Source organism: Hippocampus zosterae, chromosome 10 (genome assembly GCF_025434085.1).
Source record: "Hippocampus zosterae strain Florida chromosome 10, ASM2543408v3, whole genome shotgun sequence".
Classification (NCBI taxonomy): domain Eukaryota; kingdom Metazoa; phylum Chordata; class Actinopteri; order Syngnathiformes; family Syngnathidae; genus Hippocampus; species Hippocampus zosterae.
This window is the reverse complement of record NC_067460.1, coordinates 18,306,256-18,328,969: the sequence shown is the minus strand read 5'-3', so window position 1 is coordinate 18,328,969 and position 22,714 is coordinate 18,306,256. Positions and strand designations below refer to the sequence as shown.

At 42.0% G+C, this 22,714-nt stretch overlaps 2 protein-coding genes across 6 annotated transcripts in view; both read left to right on the top strand.

Moving 5' to 3' along the window:
* Positions 1-433: 433 nt before the first annotated feature.
* Positions 434-9,995, top strand: stard10 (StAR-related lipid transfer (START) domain containing 10). The gene is made up of 7 exons (XM_052078238.1): positions 434-619; positions 974-1,136; positions 6,117-6,264; positions 6,376-6,479; positions 7,600-7,717; positions 7,884-7,936; positions 8,696-9,995. The coding sequence occupies exons 2-7, from the start codon at positions 978-980 to the stop codon at positions 8,900-8,902; spliced, it is 789 nt and encodes a 262-aa protein (XP_051934198.1). The 5' UTR covers positions 434-619; positions 974-977; the 3' UTR covers positions 8,903-9,995.
* A 1,621-nt stretch (positions 9,996-11,616) lies between these two features.
* The window catches only part of LOC127608822 (arf-GAP with Rho-GAP domain, ANK repeat and PH domain-containing protein 1-like), a 42,254-nt gene continuing 31,156 nt past the window's right edge, over positions 11,617-22,714 (top strand). For 3 of the 5 annotated variants that reach the window (XM_052078231.1, XM_052078228.1, XM_052078229.1), the window contains exons 1-6: positions 11,617-11,738; positions 15,942-16,996; positions 21,077-21,240; positions 21,480-21,568; positions 21,644-21,726; positions 22,133-22,285. In XM_052078231.1, coding sequence (XP_051934191.1) covers positions 15,984-16,996; positions 21,077-21,240; positions 21,480-21,568; positions 21,644-21,726; positions 22,133-22,285 — 1,502 coding nt within the window. In that variant the 5' untranslated portion in view covers positions 11,617-11,738; positions 15,942-15,983. Of the gene's footprint in view, positions 11,739-15,941; positions 16,997-18,817; positions 19,120-21,076; positions 21,241-21,479; positions 21,569-21,643; positions 21,727-22,132; positions 22,286-22,714 lie in introns of those variants that run through there. The other 2 variants (XM_052078230.1, XM_052078232.1) reach the window with 2 other exon arrangements.

Below are 22,714 nucleotides of genomic sequence, written 5' to 3'. Positions count from 1 at the left end.
TTTACTGTACTACACGATCAGCGACTGCGTGTGGCACCAAAAATCCAATCTCTCTCTCTCTTTCTCGCTCTCTGTATGTGTGTGTGTGACTGTTTTGTTGTGTGCTTGTCAGTCTGACCTGCTGCAAACCAAGTCGCCCTTCAGGGGAATAATTCAATCAAGTGAAGTGATTGCAAATGTCTAGATCCTCGTATACAAAACAAGTGATACTATTTTTTTAATCTTCAATCTAAGGAGTATGCCCAGTCTTTTGAGAAACGTATTTCTCTTAACTCATTCCGTCAAATTTTGAGATGCCTCGCCATGTTGTTGACAGAAAACGCCCGCGTGCTACGTCATTGGTGAGCGAGTCAATTAATGGATCAGGGGGTGGGGAGACTCAGGGAGAGCTGTGCCCTTTACGAGGTGCTTTAAATGCATCACTCGGAGGCGTTCCCATTGAAGCCTACTCTGCGTCGCCTGTCTGACGTCGATCAAGCCAAGCCGCTGTCACCCTCCCACTCCTTTCGTTGACACCGCATCCTTCCGACGAGCACCGACTGGAGGGATGGAGAACTGCTCCAAACTAGCACAGGACCATTGAAGAGCAGCGGAAGTGAAAAAGAAAGCCACAGAGTCGGTGAGTGTCAAGCGGAAATGTAACCATATGGGGGGTTTTCAGAGCGGCTGCTTCTGAAGACAGATACAGATACCCGAGCTAAACTTATCCAGCAACGGCTGCGATTGAACCGTTCGAGTGTTTTTTGTCGACGCAGAGCTCTGTCACCTGTCCCCGGCGGCTTCGTCGTCGTCCACACCTCTATTTGACTAGTTCATTGTACCTCCCTCAATGAGCATGCGCACACATCACCAGACCGCGCAGCAGGTTTCTCGCTAAATTGAATTAAGCTGTTAACTTGTTCAAACACAAGAGGAGGGAGACTCCCCAGCAACAGTCTATCTTACTCGAAGCCCCGCTTTTTCCCCGGGATAGAGACATGTCTGGACCGAGCGTCACCATCCCGGACGACCGGGCGTTCGCCAGTTTCAAGTCGGAGTGTCTGAGTGAGGAAGGTTGGAGTGTGACCTACAACAAAGGGGGAATCGCCGTGTGGAGCCAGCCGCTGGAAGAGGGCAAACCTGTCCACAAAATTAAGGCGAGTACCTCAGACATACAAGAATAACGTGTACAATGTCCAATTATACTGCCAAGCAGCGTGTGACACACGACTACAAACGTACAGACGCCCCGACGCTGTTGGCAGAATATATTATTAAGTCAGTGACGTTATGTAATTTACTACACTTTTAGCTCACGGTTCAATGAACATGCCCAGCTACACTCCCTGGCTTCACTAATTTATTTATGAATGACTCCCAACTATGTGCATGTGATACATTTACCTATTCGACCGTGAAGAGAAGTGAGCAGAGGAACAGATGTTTTTTTTTACTCTCCCAATTCCAAGAGCCACATCAACTCTCAAGGCCGTAGCAGGATACTGTACCAGTTTTCATATCTCACCACACACTGTATCAAAAGGTTTTGTGAAGGAATCCAGCACGTGAGCACATTTCCCAAGCAGCTCACGACTATGTTCATTTTCTACGGCGACAAGTTCAAAGTTCGGCTTACAAAATTTTAAATAGATTATTCATTCATTCATTCATCTTCCGTACCGCTTGATCCTCACTAGGGTCGCGGGGGTGCTGGAGCCTATCCCAGCTGTCTTCGGGCATTAGGCGGGGGACACCCTGAATCGGTTGCCAGCCAATCGCAGGGCACACAGAGACGAACAACCATTCGCGCTCACACTCACACCTAGGGACAATTTAGAGTGTTCAATCAGCCTGCCACGCATGTTTTTGGAACGTGGGAGGAAACCGGAGCACCCGGAGAAAACCCACGCAGGCCTGGGGAGAACATGCAAACTCCACACAGGGAGGCCGGAGCTGGAATCGAACCCGGTACCTCTGCACTGTGAATCCGACGTGCTAACCACTGGACTACCGGGCCGCCCCTTAAATAGATTAGTTCAGATCATAGTTCATAATTGACTTTTTTTTCAAAGTTCATCGTTCCAAAAATGAAGTCGTTTGCAGTTCTTTTTGGTTTTGGTTTTTCTCTACGAGGTGTTTCTGTGAGCGGTCACCCTCTGGCATACTGGCATTTATTTCCTCATTGTTTCCATCCATTTCATCCACTAAACTATCCAGGTGGAATAAAGATGTACATTAAAGTGCTCTTTTCAACATGCAGGCTAATTCTTCTTTTTTTTTAATCTCTTGGCTTGCTTCGTTTTTGAATTACGTTCTTAAATAAAATTTGAAGTTCTGCTGTCTGGCAGAAGTTTACCAATTGTTACTACCAGCAGTAAAGAAGACTTTTTTTAAAATTTAACAATATGTACCCCATCATGGTTGTAGTTTGCGCTATAGTGTACATAAGACTCGCCAACATTCCACAATGTATGTTTATTTCCTGTCCCTTTGCGCCACTGCACCTTTATGTATATTGGTTGCATCGTATTTTGAATATTCCTGTCAATAAAAAATGACCAGCATTACAATTATAAAAGGATTTTCTTTTTATATGACTTACTATAGATAGTTTTCAATCACATGATTAATATTTGTACGTCCATTTTGTTGATAGCTGAGAAATGATGGGGAGGAGTCCATCCATTCTTTTACGATAGCAATTCTAGTTTTCTTGTTAAAAATTGCATGTGCTTTAAAAAAATTGGAAAGCCTTAAAATGTGAAATAGGCCACTGCTGTATGCTGCTATAGTGTACTATATATGGTAGCATAGTAGCCTAATGGTGCATCCTGTTCATTTGAATTCTGAAAACATTTTATGGTTTCAGTTTGATTCAACTTAAGCTCCGGATGGCATTTCTTGTGGTTGTATCCGGGTCAGGGTTGTGTGAGCGAGCCAACAGTTGTTTACTTTGTTAAATAAAGTTTGTGTGCACGCAGTGGTGTACGTCCGTGTGCTTTTGGGTGTTATCTTTGTGTGCAAGGGCAGCAACAGCAGGCTTTTTCCAGCCCCATCCCAGGGTTTGCAATGCAAGCGGCAATCAGGATTGCAGAGCATTTTCATGAGCCAGCATGATTCCACCAGGTACATCTTGCTGCTACTCTAGGGCAGGTGTGTGTTTACAGCAGCACTATCTTTGTGTGTGCACAGAGCAAGGTGCTATGTATTCTTTTTTTTTTTTTTATTGTTTTCATACAGGACAGACCCAGCAAATAAAGAGAAGCAAAAAGTGCAAACGCCCACACATAGGCAGTGCTTCTATCATGTGCTGGCGTGTTAATGTAAATGTGAGTGTAAGGGCAGCTTGAATATTTCATGGTCACTTTATCGGCTGTTTGTTTTTGCTCTCTGAACTCTCATACCACCCTGTTAGCACAGTCACTGAATGTATGTTTACCTTACATTCATTTAATGCATGGTCATCACACGCCATCATCATCATGACCATCAATTTTAGAACACAACACCCAATACAAATAAGCCTCTTTCATCACAGAAATACTACAAAATGGGTGCCATGGCACCATAACAGAAGATGATCATCTGCCTTTTCTGTTTTTTCCACACATGACACAGCAAAGCAGAATAAAACGGCATCCCACAATTAGATGATACTGTAGCTTCCAATGAGGGATCAGAGTCAAAGTTTGCTGGGCCTCTTGGAGTCCCCATCTCCGTGTTTCGTCTTCTGAGCTAACTGAATTAAAATGTAAACAAATTAAGCTCATGTGTACTTGCTGCACTGTTTTTTTTTCCTCCACTCTGACTCGATGTCTCTTTCAGCTCATTTTAACGTTCTCCAAAGCTGCTTCTGCTTAATTTGGATCGCAAATACTGACATCCATTCTTTCCTCCGAGGTCTCCGAGTCGCTGGAGCTTGGTGAACCTGCACTCTTGCCACTCCTGTAGTCAACCAATTAAATCGATTCATACAAAACAAGTCAAGCTTTGTTACAAAATAGCTTCATGGATTGCAAATGATCACTCATGATATCACCATTGTATCCCACGATTTCAATGTTCGAATGCCATCCTGATTGTGATATAAAATTTGTCAGTCCATTGACTTGATTAAATCGCTGGTTGTGCTGAATGACTCGCTGTAATGGATTGAATAAGATGATGTACTGCCAACCCTTTCTTGACATCATCATTGTAAGGCATCTGCAACAGCGCTGGGCAATACAAATTTCCTCAGAACTATATCAATTCACTGGTGAATATATTCAGAATTTCAGTCTGACATTTGGGATCATATTTCATTTTAGTTGTGTTTTTGCTTTGGCCTTTCAAATATCTCTCCAAAATAATAGTGAAAGCATTCTGATGCCATGTATTCGAAAGGGCAATACAGTGGTACCTTGGAATGGATTAGTCGCATTTTTCTGGTTAAAAATAATTCTTCTAGGACCAATTAGTTTCGTAAGTAGAGGTACCACTGTAGTTCTAAACATCCGTGTCATGTCTGCTCCTAATTCCGCTCCTCATGTGACACGAAACTATAAGCAGCCATATTCTGTATTTTAAAGTGAACTGACATTTTATGATTGGATTTTCTCCCCAATTATTCTTTATTTCTATCTTATTTTGTCTTATTGACTTCAAGCCTTTCTGTGTCCAAAGATTTCAGTGTTTGGGACACACCACGGAGGGTTATATGCTTGGTTCACCCATGGTGGTGTGGTGGGTGGGGTGGGGGGTATCATCCTGCAATCTCCCCAGATGCAGAGAACTGGAGGTGGAGGGGGATGCTTGTCATCATGTGAGAAGTTTTGTCCTGTCTGCCCGGGTTGGGGTGGTCTCTGTGACTGCATCCTTTGTGATCCCGGAACTGTGGCACATGGAGATGGGCAGGGTGGATTTCTGTATATTTATGAGGAGTGTTTTCCCCCCTCACTATTGATTGTTTGTTGTTTTTTTTGTACAACACCTTTTATGACACAATTTTAATGTCTGAAAAGTGCTGTATCAATAACGTCTGATTCGACTTGAATTTCAGCACCAACTGTTAAATCATATCCAGCCATTCCAAGTTGGGACTCGCAAAACATTATCAGAGCAAATCCTCATCATCCCGCCACCGTTTAGGAAATAAAAATGTTGCCACAATGCAATTTTAAAAAAAAAACTAGTCTCTGGAGGTGTTAAAGTCACAAATATAGCAACAAAGCCTCTAATTTGGCAGTACTGAAGACACATGGTGTTGCTCTCGCTCACTTGTACTACCCACCCACGTCTACCCGATCGTATCGCTTTTAAGTGCCTGCAGTGCTTTGATTTGTGCAAAGTGGGATGCACACCATATTTCAGTGGCTGATTAAGAACGTCAATTCTATTTCTCCCGTGACTATAAAAGAGAGCTCCTTTTTCTTCAATTGATCCTCCAGGGAGAAAAAGAGCAGAGTGTTCTTCAAACCCTCCTGGCCTGACTCGTAATAAAGTGACACGGGAACAAAAATCACCTTTAATCATTTTCTTTCTCCTTCATTCCGTCTCACTAGCGTTTCAATTACCACCTGTTTAACCGTTAGTACTGCTTTCACGCTCCATATGCATCCTTGTCTGAAGTGTATCCATGCTTTTGTTTTGCTTTATTATTAACACTAAGTCCTTCCGGAATCGTTACTGTTGTAACAGCCCCAGTCTGCACTCAACTTGTTTCTAGTTACTACGTCTGTTCTAAATCTGACAGGTATAAGTCCCAGTGGTTTTTAGGCATAGCCACATCTAACAGGTTGAGAATGCACAAGTATGGGTACAACGGTAAGGCAATATATGACGGTAAGTATGGTATAATGTAATATAACTGCGCAAAGGGAAATGTTGTACTGTACTTATTTACCTAAAAGTGACCGTCTGAAGCAACCTACCATAAGTTCTGGTTTTATGCCAGGCTATGTTAACCATTTTGCTAATGTCCACTTCAGTACTTGCTTCAGTATGTGATCACCAAGCACGCACACACACAACACAATAATGACCTGATTACCGTGGCGCATTTTCCAAAATAGATTGCATGATATTCAATATTGCATGTCAATGAGTCAATGTGTTCCTTTTGCCTGACATCGTCTTTCTCTCTCTTTCTGATACAGTGTCGGATGGTCAGTAAGGACGTGTCCGCCGAGACTATGTATGATGTGCTCCATGACATTGAATACAGAAAAAAATGGGACACAAATGTCATCGAGACCTTCGATATCGGAAAACTTACAGTCAATGCAGATGTTGGTTACTATTCATGTATGTTCCACAGACAATTTATACAAACGTGCGCTGTAATGCATGCATAGTCACGTCAATTTTGACTGTTTTTTTTTTTTTTTGCATGCTCTTCTCTGACTTTGACAATAGGGAAATGTCCAAATCCACTCCGTAACAGAGATGTCGTCACGCTTCGCTCCTGGTTGCCAATGGGGAAAGACTACATCATCATGAACTACTCCGTTAAACATGCAGTAAGTTCCTGCACATATGTGGTCAGTTTTGTTCCTGCAACAATTTTGTTCAAACATACATCGTTTGAACACAATGGTTCAAACGGCCAATATGGCAAAGTGAAACAAATGGATCCACATTGGATGAGACGGATCAAGGTGGTCGAGTTCAACAAGGTTCAAGGCATTGATTGTACTGTATGGAAGCAAAAGCTAAAATATTTGAGACTATTTTTTAATGTTTTATGGAGTATCTCCAGGGGGGCAAGACTGTTTTATGCTTTTAGTTTTTTTTTTTCCCCCTTCACTTGAAAAATGTCTCTGGACAAATTGGTCAACACACGTTTTATTTTGTTTGAACAGTCAAAAGCAAAAAGCTCCAACCTTTTACTCTTGCAGGCTTACTTTGGTTTCTGCTTGTGTCCATTAGTTGTCCTTATTTGCTGACATTGCCATTCAATCTTAGTCCCTAATGAAATGTTTACAAAAGGATAAGACCTCTCATGTGACTATTAGTTGTTGACTTCCTCCTCGCCTTCCGCATTCCTGCATGGAAAAACCCAAAGGACAGAGAGTGTGTGTGTGTTAGATGTTCCCTTAATGTTTCAGATTTACTGTTCATCTATTCAATCTTCTGATTTGGGGAAATTTCTGATCCCCGCCTCCACCCCTCTCAAAAATATCTATCTATCGATTATAGTTGCATCTCCAGATATTCATTAATGCCACTGGCAAGGTCTGACTCACCAGCAAGTGGGAAACGCCACAAATGGGACACTGATGGTAAACCATCCACGTTGGTCAGCGGTTTTAGATGCATCCGTACTTTCATATGACCAAGATGAACGTCTTCATCTATGCAGAAGCTTGACAATAACACGTTTGCTTGAGTCAGGCGCAACATTGTTCATTGAATTATCGGTTGTGGTTATCAGATACAAATGAATGTTTACTGATAATTATCTTGTGCCTAATGTACTTTGCTGTTCATGGCCCTGCAAATGCAGGTAGCAATATAAACCGAAAGAACGCTGAACATTTTTTCCTATATTCCAGAACACTCGACAGAGAACTCTCGGCAGTGTAGACATCTTTGAAAACATTTGAATGAGAAATCGCCATGTTTGTGTTCTTCCTACAGAAATATCCTCCGAAAAAGGGCATGGTTAGAGCCGTGTCCATACAGACTGGCTACATGGTCCAGAGCCAGGGACCCAACCACTGTGTCCTCACATACATGGCACAGTTAGATCCACGAGGTAACTTTTATTTCACACTTTGGACAAAAGGCAGACTCGCCAGTCACTCACATAAAGACCGACGACCATTCACACAGACAATTGAGCGGACTCCCACGCCGTCAGTCGAATGAATCATTACATCATCAGTGACCTGCATTGCTCACTCTTGTCTTTTTCTTTCCAGGTTCATTACCCAAGTGGGTTGTCAAAAAGTTTTCCCACTTCCTTGCACCCGGCGTAAGTCATCGACAGTTCAAGACAAATGCTGGAAAAATGTGTTTTATGGATTAGGACTGTCAGGCAGGTGTAGAAGAGATCATCTCCTCTAAGGCCACCCCTCCACGCCCCTTTTTTAAAGCCTGTTCACTGCGCAAATAGTGCAACAGTGATTCTGTGTAAACTACTTGGCGACAGAATGGCATGTATACGTGGCAGGTGGATTGCATCAACAAAGGGTGCAGGGCCAGCTCATGCTATAAGCTGATGCTGTTGCGTATCTTCTGTGCCAGACAACTCCTGGCTGTAGCGCTTTTGATATTCATGTCCACTTGTATCCATGCAATGCACGCTAATGCCGAGGTCATTTTATGGCATTATTCTCTGCATCTACCAAACAAAATGATATTAACATACCCGTTGATCTTGTAGTTGTTCTCCCACACTGTAAGCCCACAAAACTTGACCATTACTACCAGTAAATAACATAACTGTTCGGATTGATTAGGTATGTTTAATATATGGTTTTATAAAGAAAAACAATTAACTAGTGACTAAACAATTTCCTAGTTTTAATATTACATGTCTATATTATAGTTATCATTTGTATTTGTTTTAATTCAAGATACTTTCTAAACACCCACACCTGAACATGTTCATCCACAGCTGCTCCAGAATAGAGTCAACATAAACAGTGCATGTCAAGAGAAGTAGCTCTTTTGTAAAGTGTATATCATCAAATTAATTGGTCTTAACTTTGATTATTTTTTGTCTTTGTAGGCAATGAAGTCAATCAACAAAGCTTGTTTGAAGTATTCCGATTGGAAGCAGAGACATAACCCTGGATTCAAGCCTTGGCTCTACCCGGAACAGACTACACTACCCAGCATCCCTCTTTCTGAGCTCAGCATTCAGCATGCCGAGAGCTTGGAAAATATTGATGAAAGCTCCCTGGCTGAGACCCACGACAGAGATGATAGCTACTAATTCATGCAGATGCTAGTTAGACCTGGGCCATGTATTCATCCACACACATACACACACCAGTGCAGGGATACTTGCATGCCAGATACACGTGACACGTACATGTAGTTTCATTCCTACACCAACACACTCCAGACTAGTATATCTATTCATGCTCAAAACACGTTGTGTGACAGCATTCAGATGCAAATGCTCATTTTCCAAATTTAGTTCCATATTTTCCTACATCATGCATGCATGCATATGGGCATATAACTGCACATCCACTTGCAATGGATTGCGTGTATTTTTTTACGACTTGGCAATATTGGTCAAATGTCTGTAAATGCAAATGGCATCTTAATGTTTTCAAATTAGATTGGTATGGAAACGCATCTATCCACTCAAATTTACAGCGTATTTATATAGTAGCCTCTGTTTCATTGGAACTGAAACAAAAACAGTATATTTCAAATAGCAATTTGCAAAAATATAGTTCATACTTAGTACAATCTGCTTCCAATTTTGTCGTTCTGCGATTCGATTTAGTCATTTTGTAAGCACATAATATGCAGGTGTACATGAGGCAGCTGAAGCTCACGACGAAACTCAAAGAACATTTCTATAGTTGTGAAGACTCACTTCGATGCATTGTCCCAAATCTTAATCTAAACCTAACCAAAATTTCCAACCGATAAACTGTAGAAAAGTGGTGAGTAGTCTCTTGAACCGATGTGACAGCAATGTGCAAGTGCCTTATACCTGCAATCTTTCAAATGGCCAGTAGAGGGAGATCCCAAGTTCCAAAAGAATGTCAACTTGAAGGTTCAAATGATATTCGACAAAACACTGAGGGAGTAGCATTGTCTCTCTTCGGTGAATTTCCATCAGCTGTGTTCATGATCAACCACACTCAATTTGTGAAGATAGCCCACAATGTCCTAACATGGTAGGAATGGCCTCACTATGGCGATTGGAAATCAAAGTCCTAACAAAGATGGAAAAGCATGTACTTATGCAGCTGTAACACGTTTTCCTTCTCTTACTTTGCTCAAAAGCTGTATGAATGTATCTTTACAAATTTAATACAGAATCCTACAGAGGTTTTCAAACTTCATCAGATTTGAGTCTTTTTTGTGTCTGTTTGTGTCTGCACACATGTGCATGCATTGTTGCATGTATTTTACATGCCTCCTTAGGCCCACTGACTGTACAGCATGATGATGGTGAGGCAGACAGAATGGTTGGCTTGTTCAGTCGCCCATCCATGATTCAGACCGTTTATCGTAATCTACTTAATGGGCTTTTACGCTCTTTCAGAGAAACTTGCATGTCTTTTCTATGGCTGTATTGGTTTTTCTCCCAAACTTCAAAACATACCTACTGAATTGGAGACTCAAAATTCCATATGTGTAAATATGAGTTTTAAAATGTTGTTTTAAGTATATAGGCTCTACAATAGGATGGTATCCAATTCAGAGTGACCCCCATCTTTCACCCAGATTCAGATGGAATGGAAATGTTTTGTTCAAATACCTTGTGCTTTTCAATTGGAAGCCGTTTTACATTGTGGATTTTAAAAAAATCCTTTAAAAGTGTCCAGCACAGACAACAAATCACCGAGTTTGATTGCATGAGTTTGCATGTGGCGAGGTAACCCAGCTGTGATCGACTTTGGTGGAGAGATGGCACGTTCATGTTGCTGAGAAAGTGGTTTCTTATGTTAAAAAACCCTGTGGCTTACTTAATTTTTTCACATCAATCTTTCCCTTTTTTTCACAACGCCTGCATACGCACCGCCCAAAAAAGTATGTGTGTACATCTCGACTGAAGTGTGCTCTATGTGTGCCTGCAGCTGACACTCTGCACTGTGTGTGAATTTCATCATCCATCCCCGGTCTAATAAGACCCCCCATTCGTGCAAACGTGCTTCAGAAGAAAGGTGTAAGTGAATGAATGAATGAGTGAGTGAGTGAGATACTGCCATCCCTGCAGTATTCCGGCCCACCAGGGCTGATGACAGTGTTTGTGAGTAAGCCGCTCTGCACAGTGGGTCAGGCTAGGTAAAAGTCCAGTCACTTTCAAGCAACTACACTGCAAGAAATACTATCAGATGGAGGCCTATTGGTGCAGAAACACCCTCACTACCCACGGGTGCAACACTCATGCTATTATGTCAAAGCCAACAAGTAAGAGATGCATTGACCTGTTGGATGCACAGATGTTGTGAAGGCAGTGGAAGACATTTGTGTTTGAAAATGTGTCCATGTGTCACATACACGATCGTGTATGTGACATCGCTATCGTGTATGAAGTGCTGCCTTCATTCATGATAGCGTATGTATGTGACACATGGACATTTTCATTGAAAATGCTTTTATTGTCTGAATCGTTGCTCTTTGATGGATATGCAATAGTTGTTCTAGATTTCTGTAATCGTCTGCTCGATATGTTTTGTCTTTTATGTAAAGCATTTGTAGCGTCAACAGGGAAAACAAGCGAAGTCGTATCTCAAGTTTGAGTGGGTCGTTGTCCAGGGTTTCCCACCAGGCACGTGATCCCCTTTTGACCATGAGCTGCACTACACCACCTATAATACGCAAAGTACTTTCTCGAGTCGTTCAAAAAATAAAAGAAATGCAACATTATAGGTAGGGTTAGGGTTTATTTTGAAATAGTGCACCGGAACTCGCAGTTTCCCTTAATTAATTTGACCAGCTTGTGGTTGCACACTTGCTGTTTTTTTTTATTCGTGAGCAAATGTTAACTGCTCGTTGACGTCGCTATTTTTGAGGATGTTTGGCTGATTTGACGTCGAGCCTGGGGTACAAGTTATTTCACTCGGACGGTGGCTAAAAAGGTAAGACGTTGAACGAATAACTTTTCTTCCACCCACACATGAAAACCAACTTTACCACGGCGGCTGCTAGTAAAGTAACAGACATTGATGATGAACGATAATAAAGCGCGGTGATTGACAGAGCAGAGTGATCGTCAGTGTTCGTGTGATGGTGGAAATACCGTCGTCAAATATCAATGACAGGAACACTGGGGCGGTCAGTTTGAACGGAGAGGTTGGTATAATACTCGCTGTTGTGGGTTGCTTGTGAACCGCTGAATGTTTTGTCAAGTGGCGAGCGAAGTGGACCTATAACGAGCATCACGTTGATCTCCAGTGGAATTCATTCGGGTTAAGCCCCTTGCAACACAATTCAGCAACAGTCATTTTCCTTCAAAGTCGCCGATTTCGTCATTAGCTGTGCTACAGCACTGATATGTGCTTTAATTATGTCGATCGCATAAAAATGAGGTGATGACCTCTGATCAAGTGCAACTTGATTGAAGAGTGTGTGACAGCTAGAGTTTCTGCGTATTTATTCCAAACTCACTCAGTAGTCAAAAGCTAAAAAAAGACATACATTTCGTAAAACTCTTGTTTTACAGTTGGAGGTATTGATAGTTATTTAAGGGGGTCATCGTTAATATAAATAAGGAATTTAATCGGCTAATTTATTTTTTTTTAAATTACCTTAATTATAATTGGTGTCAATGAAAACTGCATATTTGTGTAGGCATTTAGGTACCAAGAATGGTCTGGTGTAAGAATGTTTCATTAAAAACAAAAAGAAAAACAAAAGACATTGAAAGAAAACTACAAACCAACCACTTCTTTGTTTTTTGAAAGTCCATATCTCTATAGCAGGCCATTTTTTGCTTCCCCAACATGACTACACAGTGGTTGAGCATACAGGCAAAAGAGCCATTTGAGCATGTGTGTTTTTCCCTTTTTGTCTCCTCACTTTTTTCGCCCGTTAATTCCCTCTACTGCTTTGAGCCACACGTACACTCACTGGATTCCTCAGGATTGAGTGAAACATTGAGAGCGGGTCTTTGTTACAGGAATCGAGGGGCAGGTCAAGCGGAATGAAAAACTATGCAGGTTAGATTCAGAACGCTTGAAAAAATGTCTTACACGAAAGGATGTGACTTATGGTGTCAATATTTTTAAGAAAATACAGTGGGCTTGATATGTGGCTCTTGAGAAAAGGACTGGAAACCTTTTTTCTTCTTGAAAGTCATCCTAATGCGATGCACTAGTTGTATGCAAGCGTGCGCAGACGACCAGTCAAAAGTTGGGCACACTTTGTACTGCAGTTGAATGAGAAACTGTCCAAACTCTTGGCTGGCCATGTCCCTATGGAAATGTGCAAACATTACTAAATGATAGCATAATTTTAGTTTGGATCAATGTAAAATGTTGAAGAGTGAGAAGCATGTGCCTTTTCTCGCACACACGGTGGTGCCATCACTAGAATAGAGGACATTGTTGGATGCATTTCTTGACCAGCAGCACTGAGTCATCATTGGGAAGTCTTTGAAAGTGGGCTAAAAGCAAGCAGCAAGGCCAGTGGTGAGGGGATTCGTCATTTTCAGTTAAAGCTGTCTTTTGTATTTTATCTGGCCCGTTCTGACATTTGAAACACTTTGATAGCAATCAGTTGGCATGACTAACAAACCAGCTGTCGAGCTTCCTGTATAGAACATCTCAAATAGCGCAATGAGCAAATGTATTTTTCCTTTTACATTGCGTTTGTATAATAATGTATATAGTATATTATTTATTTTTTATCTCAGTATTCTATTTTTTTCTATTATTAGCCGAGTATGTATTTCACATATATAATGAGATAGAAGCAACCCTAAAATGTAGATGTGTGGACAGTATGGTATAGGCCATGGGTGGGCAAACTACTGCCCGCGGGCCGGATCTGGCCCGTTGGTCTTTTTAATCCGGCCCGCCGAAGGTTGGTACACAATTAAGTTTTGATGTAAATGATTGCATTCATTTAATAAAATCATGATTACAGTAAAAACGTGTATGAAAAATACATTTAGCTTATTAGTAGTATGAAAATGTATGGATTTGGATTGATTAAAATGCTAAATTTAACCACTGTGAAAATATTCTTAATATCGCTGAAAGTGTCAGTCAAATGTAACATTGTCATGTGTGTATGTGTGTGTGTGTGTGTATACATCCTGGCTCAGCATATTTGTCAAAAAGGAGATATGAAACCTAAAGCACTGCCTAAGGCATCCCGTCACCTATTCACACACATTATTAAGTGGACACTTGTTTAGAATATGTGGCCAGAGGCGAACTGTGTTCGCTCACCACGTACGTGTGCGTGTGTGCGCACACTTGCCCATGCAACAGACTGCTCCATTGTGAAGGCCGCACAGAGACCCCGTTATTGGCTGCTTTGTGTCCGGGGGAGGGATGCAGTGGGAGGTGAATATGAAGACAATAGGAGAGAGTGGGGACGCAAATTAATTGAAATGTGCGGAGAGTAAATGGAGAAAACGACAGGGGATTGGAAACACGATGAAGTAAAAGACGTTGGAAAAAGGACGTCGGCAGTTGCACAATTGACAAACTCAATGTCGACATCAGCATTTTCAACAAGTATGTTGACATTTTTTGATAAATGTTTGTTCGCCCAGTCAAGATCTGTGTCAGTTTCAGGTTCGATTCACAGCTTTGCAGTTTAGCCTAACTCGGCACAGAAACAGGAGGTGTCACCAAAAGTCTCGTATGATTTTCGGTGGCATACGTATCACAAGCATAATGCCCTCTGGTTATCTTCTCCATTTACGTTCCATAATACGGATGGGCATTTGGAACATGGTCAAAATAGTGGCTTAAACATCTGCCTCACGGTCATTTGGTTCGGAACTTAGCCCAGACCTTCTTGTTGTGATGTTTGTGGATTGCTTCTGCGCGTGCATTTATTTTCGACAGGTACTTCAGCTTCCTTCCACTTTGTGTGTTGATCACACGCACGACGGATTGCGAGCGAAAATAATGAGCAGGTTTAACATAAACTGTTGCCGGCCTTTACCATTTTTGTCAGCGGTTGGCTGAAGAAAATTCACTATGAACACAACCCATACCGCTTGATCATCGGTTAGGATCATTTTACGAGCCATCCGATTCCCGGGCCTGTGCTTGATCAGAAGGGGGCTTAAATTCAGATGGATTATCAGTACAACTGTACCTGGTGCAATAAATTTCAACGGCCAACAAAACACTGCACAACCGGGGTTCAAGTAAAAGTGCTGGGTATGTCTTTGCTTTTGCACATATTAAAAGAATGTGCCTGAATCATGCTTTGCTCAGATCATTGTGCCCTTACATTCGAGCAGGCCTTTCACTGACGTTGCATTCCTTGCCTCCACATCACAACTCTTTATCTAACAGACAACAAACCGAAGCCAATTGCGGTTGTGTAGGATTTCATTTTGTCTGCATGCGTACATGTGGGATTTAATGAGTAACGTGCTAAATCATGCTTACCAGGGAGTTCATTTGATTTTAACGGAAGGAAATTCTTTTGGTTCAGAAGACTGTCCAGTTCTCGTTAGTACAAACAGGAAATTGCAGTTGTTTCAATATTAGCTCACCACTGTGTAGTATTTCTCCAATTGCAGGAGTACTTTTTAACTTTGCCCTTTACCTCACCCATGTATGTTGCCATTGTCCAGGAAACATTATTTCAATGGCACACTAGCGTGAAGAGTGTCGCGGTCTTGGTCGTGGCAACCTCAAATCACCTGCTTTGGTGGTCAAAGTGTTGTTGGCTGGAGGTCTGCAACAATGCATTCTAGTTCCTTCCATCAATGACATACAAGGCATGTTTGCGAACGTCTAAACATTGGAGGTTTCATGATCAAATTGGATTGCAAAACTGTTCTGGACGACAGAGAGGTGGATGCAGACGCTACAATATGGGTATGGGTTGATTGTGGTCAGCTAGACAAACTGTGTGTGCCAATATTTGTGCTGTCATTATGTACTTCCTCTTCAAGACATCCGTTATGTTGCGTGACTGTGTGTCTTTGCAGGCCGCTCAATGGAATAATCCTCAAATTATTTAGTTATAGCGTCATGATTTTAATTTGACTTCCGCCTAGAGGTCATCATATTGGAAACGGCATTTACCTTTGAAGTGCTGTCGTTTTGTTGATATCCATTGAAATTGATCCGTGTTCTCTTCCACAGATTACATGGCCCAGGAACTGAGGTTTAAAAGACTGCATTGCCATGTCTCAGCCCGAGTCTGAAGTCACCGTTTGGGACTGGTTAAGTGGCCTTCGTCTCGAGCAGTATTCCAAAGCATTCCAAATTGCAGGCCTGTCGTCCGTAGCAGAATGTCATAACCTCACACCAGATCAGCTCGAGAACATAGGAATATCTCTTCCGGGCCACCGTAGACGAATTCTTGCCAGCCTGAACAAAACTCGAGATGTCACCTCTCTGCACCTGGAAGCCCAGTCAGTCTTTGTACTGGCAGCGAGAGCAGAGCATGAGCAAGTTATGGAGGAGAATGAAATTGAACCCTTGGCTGGGGGCGCAATATCAGTCATGCAGGAAAAACATTTTCTGAACAAAGCTGAGAAAGAAAATGCACGTACCCCTGAACCTGCACCCAGATTAAGAGAGAAACCAGTCCCAAGGGACAGACAAGCATCCAGGATGAAAGAGGAAACTGGAGACACAGAGGTGATGGTATCTCTTGAACATAATGAAGAGGAAGAAGATGTTGATGCAGAGAAACAGAGGCCAGTTCCAAAAGAGAGGACAAGGTTCAACTCCAGTGCTCCGGTCCTATTGGAGTCTCAAGCCAGCTCTCAAATTTTCCCATCTTGTGACACCTCTTTGCCACCGGTACCCCCACGGAGCTCCTTGAACTGCCCGCCACAACGCTTCACAATGACCCTGACACCCTCACCGACGGTACAAAGCCCAACCACGCCTCAACACACCAAGTCGCTCATCAAAGAGGCACCGGTACAGGTTCAATCTTTGTCCTACACCTCAACCCAGTACCCCACACAAGAAACCCTTCGAACTGAGCCTCAGACATCTTGCATTCACCCGCCGACTCTCCATTCAAGATCTGATAAAATACCAGCGATATCGCCCATGGCCCTCACCGTCACCCCCAGGCAAGAGAGAAATGCTCCACCTCTCCCTCCAAAAGCCGGGTCATCAGTACCAAGAGGGCCCCCAAAAATTCCAAGCAGGAATCCTGTACGTCCTTCCAAAATTGAAAGGTAAGGTTGCTACTCCTATAAGCATACCTCTACTGCAGTGATTTTCAAAGTTTTACACCAAATAGCACCTCAAAAAATACTTGGTCGCCATAATGACCAAGGCTGAAACACAGTAGCGCGCAAATGTGTGTGTGTACAGTATATGTATTTTTTTTTAGTTGACACGCCTGTATCATATTTATTTTGTCATGTGTTCTGACCTTACTGCTGTGCACAGCACTTTCGTCTACGGCGTTATTTGACAAGTGCTTCATTATTGATGTTAGATTGCAGACAATATTGGCAGTCCTATTTAAGTTTCGCTTTATATTATGATACAAGGCGGCCCGGTAGACCAGTGGTTAGCACGTGGGCTTCACAGTGCAGAGGTACCGGGTTCGATTCCAGCTCCGGCCTCCCTGTGTGGAGTTTGCATGTTCTCCCCGGGCCTGCGTGGGTTTTCTCCGGGTGCTCCGGTTTCCTCCCACATTCCAAAAACATGCGTGGCAGGCTGATTGAATGCTCTAAATTGTCCCTAGGTGTGAGTGTGCGCGTGGATGGTTGTTCGTCTGTGTGTGCCCTGCGATTGGCTGGCAACCGATTCAGGGTGTCCCCCGCCTACTGCCCGAAGACAGCTGGGATAGGCTCCAGCACCCCCCGCGACCCTAGTGAGGATCAAGCGGCTCGGAAGATGAATGAATGAATGAATGAATGAATTATGATACAACATGCTCGTAAATGAGGTAATAAAGACATCCAAACTGCTTTGGGAACGTGGACCAGCATCAAAAGACAAGTGTTGTGATTTTTTTTTCTTTTTTAGAAAAAAAAGATTGCTTAACTCAACTAAAAAAGGGTTGCAGACATTTTGTTCTGAATTCAACAAAACAAGGAAAAAAGGTTCAATCCACTCTAACATCGTGCACAGTTTCAACATGAACACGTTGTACAAAACAAACAAACCCAAAAATGCGCTTAACGAGTCAGCATTGGCAGCAAATCAATTTTGGTTGGAAAAAAAAATAGGTACAATGATGAGTAAGATTTCATTGCTAAGAACTTTGCCAACTTAGCGCAACACCGTCAGTGACATTTTGTTACCAGCAACAAGAACGTTTTCAATACATGCCATAGCAATGAGAGCAATGGCATTGTTCTTATTTGTTGTGAGCAGGACAAGCTAACACAAGTGACACACGTGATCAAGTGACAGATTTTTGAAGATATTTACAGACACAGTCAAATGTTGTGTTCACTCGATACGTCAAGTAGTCGCCAAAGTGCTGCTCTGACATTATTACTCAACAGACATAGGTCGACTAGTGTAAGTGAAGTGTCTGTCGGTGTCAACACTTTGAGTTAGTCAACATGGATACGTTCATTTGAAAGACAAATAACTAACAATGAAATTCATCATTGTCAAACACGAGGTTAAGTGCCATCGGATTCCAGTCTCATAATCTGAAGATATTGCTATAACTGGCTGCCTCTTCTACGACACCAATTAGTAGATGTACACAGCCACTCGATTGAGGTATCTGTAGAAGTTAATGCTATTAACTTTCTATTGTATTTCCTGTTGTACAGTTAATGTATTAATTGTAAATTGGTAAAAGAAGATAACACTGCCACCTCCTGGACACAATGACACAATGCAGGTCAGATTCAAAGTGAATTTGAGAAAATAGGTTGTGTTTTTCCGTTGAACGATACTTTTGTTGACATGTCATTTACTTGTCATGGTCGTATGTAATGCGGTTGGGTAGCACACATGGACTGTGCACTCTGCTTTGTCTTAAAAAGGAAGTAGCTGCAGTGAGAGGGAGGAAGTCACAGTAGAGAACAAAAATAGTTACACGTTCCAAACTACCCTGTGAGTGGCACGGAGAGATTGAGAGAGTGAAAATGGATGGAGAAGTCATTTTCCTTTTCTTCTTTTGACTCTTCGCAATTTTGCCTGTGATGGCTCATATTCTCATGTTGTTTTGTGTCGTTGTCAGTGGGCTTTGTGTGCCGCCTCCCTTTTTTTCTGGTTAACTGGTCATTTCCTCTCCCTCTCTCATTCTATCTTCCATCTTCCTCACAAGTGTGTCTTTTTAAAATCATTGCATCATCATAGAAGAGGACTTCTTTTTCCCATGCAGGTAACCTGATCCAAACAGGTCTCTTCATTGTTCCCTCCAAACCTTTTCCCCTCTGTATCACAAACCAGGACGACTTTTCTTCTCTGCCGTCGTCTGCTTTCATGCAGTGGAAGCAAGGTGCTGTTAGCAAGTGGTTTTCTTGTTTGTCTTGTGAGACAAAACCGCCTGACATGAATTTTGTCAACATATTAATGTACCTTAAATGATTGCATATTTTTTTCCCCCTCTCAGGGCTGTGCACATGAATGAAACATGCTAATGTTTGAACAGTAATTGTTGTTTGTATTGGTTAACTATTGGAACTAGAAACACCTCTCCCAAGCTGCATTGCTGCATAATGTTGTTGGGCACACATCACTAGGTAGTTGTATGTCATAGCAACGTTGAATTGAGCCTTAATGGAGACTTATTTCTTCTTTCTTTCTTTTCTGATTCATATACACATGATTTATTAGATATAAACACATAACGGGGTAGGACTAGATATGTTTTTTTTTACTTCTTCCTACTCCCTTGAACACAATAACTGTGTTGGATGAAGACTGATTTCTTCTAATTTTATTTACCTTATTTTCTGTCAAATTATTACTGTATATGTTTTATGTTCAATAAACAAACCAAACCAAAAAAAGAAAAGAATTTTTTTTTTGCTCAGTTTTGGGGTCAAGATGTTTTGTAGGAATGTACCCTGAATTCCCCATAAGCAATGAGCACTCAATGAGGCATCGCTTAACATTGTATGATAGACTTCATTGTGTAACCTGAGTTAATATTTCAAACGTATTGTGTACGTAGTCCTGCTTAAATTGGCATTTTAAAGAAAAATATCTCCAAATATACATGCATTGATTGATAGCAAAATAAGTGTTCCTTCTTCCTTTTGGTACTCTTCCTCAGCAAAAATAGGAGGAACTGTGTCAAAAGGCCAGTTTCCCGTCATTGTGGATCTATTTTTGGGAGCTATATTGAGAGCACTCGTACACTGATGACACGATGGAGGTTTTGGCGATATGCGTCTGTAGAGGTCATGTAGCTCCTTCACAGTGGTCGGAATACTTGTTGATAGGTGTGAAGATGCGCTCAGGTCACTTCTGTTGTCCTAAGAACAGTTAATGCAGAGTATGAGAAATCCGTCTTGTTAGATTCCGCGGCATGGCAAAAAAAGTAGATGGTGACCTAGCAACAGCCTTTTTCTGAAGTCTTTTGTTTAATGTCTAAAATTGCATAGTAGAGTAATAGTGATTAAATCAATAAAAACTTAAAACTGTGCTTGCTCAATCCATGGTGCTTCTGGGGTTATTTGCGTTGCTTTCCATTGACTGATACTTGATTTGGGTATTTGGATGTCAATTTCAGACATGAACCACAAGAGGGAAGCCTGAAACAACACCCGAATGTATTATCTAGCCTCATATCTTGAAATGGGAGAAATTTCTCCCATCGGGATGAGTAACACTCTTGTCAAACAAATCATACAGCACATTTGTATGATTTGAAGTGCGTTGGATTCCATGGTATGTTGTTTTTGCATAGCATCTTATGCAAGGACGCAGGTTTAGACTTGTTGCAAAATGTGAGGGAGCGAGAGAAAATGTGACGGATGGGAAGAGCGAAGAGACGAGTTGTTGAGGGGCTCTCTAAATTTTTTTTTTCAACCATGGCGAACTCGAGAGCAGCTATCAGAACTGTGGAAGAAATCTGTCTGTCTCGAAGTTACCATTCCCCTAGAAGACTTTTGTTTTTGTACTGCCTGTAAACAAAAACCCAATCATTATTTTTCCTCGAATGGAATGAGCGGAGAGGGAGCATTTTGTTAAAAGGATTCTTTCCAAAAGAGGATGTATCGACTCAGCCGTCTGTGGGGCATTTTCACTCAGCCTCCTGACACCGTGACCCTGGACGACTCATCTGCTCCGCAAACCTGTGTTGACCGCTCCTTTACTCCTTTATCCCCCAGCCCTCCTCCTAACAAGACCGATGAGCACCTTCAAGACCAAACCCCGAATGTTCTGCCTCGCATCATGACTTCTCAAACTCAAGAAGTCATACAACAGTCAAGCCAACCTGCCTCTCAAGTAGCCCTGCCTGCAGAAATAGTCCCCCAGCTTCCTCCGCAGACAAGTTAGTAGACTGCTATGAACATTTCTGAACTGGATGCATGAATTTTTAACAACAATCTGTTTTGAGAAAGAATGCTAGCAACCGCTGCTGCAATGACCCCAGTGTAATTCATCTTTATTTCCAATCACAGATTTTATGACTCTGAAATTTGGTTTCATGTAAAATCCATCTCATTTTCACCAAATGTGTTTTTTGTATGCATTTTTGGCGTTTCACATCAATTGTCCGACTTGTTTCAGCATTCTGTCCACCAGATACACATTCAGATGACTATGAAGAAACGGACACGTGTTATGCCAGTGTTCATCCAGTGAACCTTTTAGACAGGGTACGAAGGTTTCAAGTCTTTGTAGTAATTGCAGCAATTTATGAATTTATGAATGACAACAGTCTTGTCTTTTAGGAAATGTCTCTGCAAGTCCCTCTGAAAGCAAAGGGGCGGTACAGTTCTTTGTGCAGTGATGACGAGCTATTAGAGGATGACGAGTAAGTCCGACGCATAACAAAAAACATACACTTGACCTGTTTGTCGCAAACACGCACTTGAAAAGACTCATGTCAGTAATGAATACCTCCCGGTCCCGTCTGTGAGGTTGCATTTTTAGGAATGCGATAGCATTCCTTCACCTGACTTACTTGCTTAACTGTTTGTGCTGTGTATGTTTTTGTTCTTGTGTTTGTCTACAAGTGTGTGTACAGTGAGTGAAATGGAAGGGAATTCGATTACTGTCAATGTAATGTTAGCTGTAATTTCTGGCACAAGCAGACCGGAAAAACCCGTACCGGGTAGTAACTGTTCTGCAGCCAACAAGATAACCATGTTTAGCTGCCATTCTTGTTTCGGTTACGGTTGTGTTGCGTTGTGGGTGCTCACTTTTGATCATCCCCGTAGTCCTAGTGTTTGGGAAGAACGAGGCCTCGGCAGCCTGCAAGGCAGCATCTTTCTGCCGAACACTGGCAGACTGGCGTCGGCACCTAAAGAAGACAACTCCCAGCTCTCTGCTGTCATCAAGATGGGCTGGCTTGACAAGAATCCACCTCAGGGGTACGTACGACACATACAACTGCAGGATTCACATTCTGATAAAATGATTGAGCCACTTTGGATATGGGAACAAGTACAACCTCGAATTGTCGTTGAGTCATAAAACATGTACACTTGACCGTGATTGCTTTCTTATTAGATGGTTCTGCACCTGGAGATTGTACAAGTGCCCTTTTTCTACATTTTCTACTGTTTCCTTTAGCTCCGACCGATTCACCGTTTTGGGATTGAAATCTCGATCTCGCAAATAAATACTGTGTGATACTTTCTGACGCTTTTAAACAGGAAATAATTACCTTTTACATTTAAATAACTCATTCAACATCATCGTTTATGATTTTCGCACTAATTTCATGCCATGTCGCTAACCCCTCAGTGTCCATTAGAAGTCTGATGAAATTAAGAAAAAATTTATTTCACATCTAATCT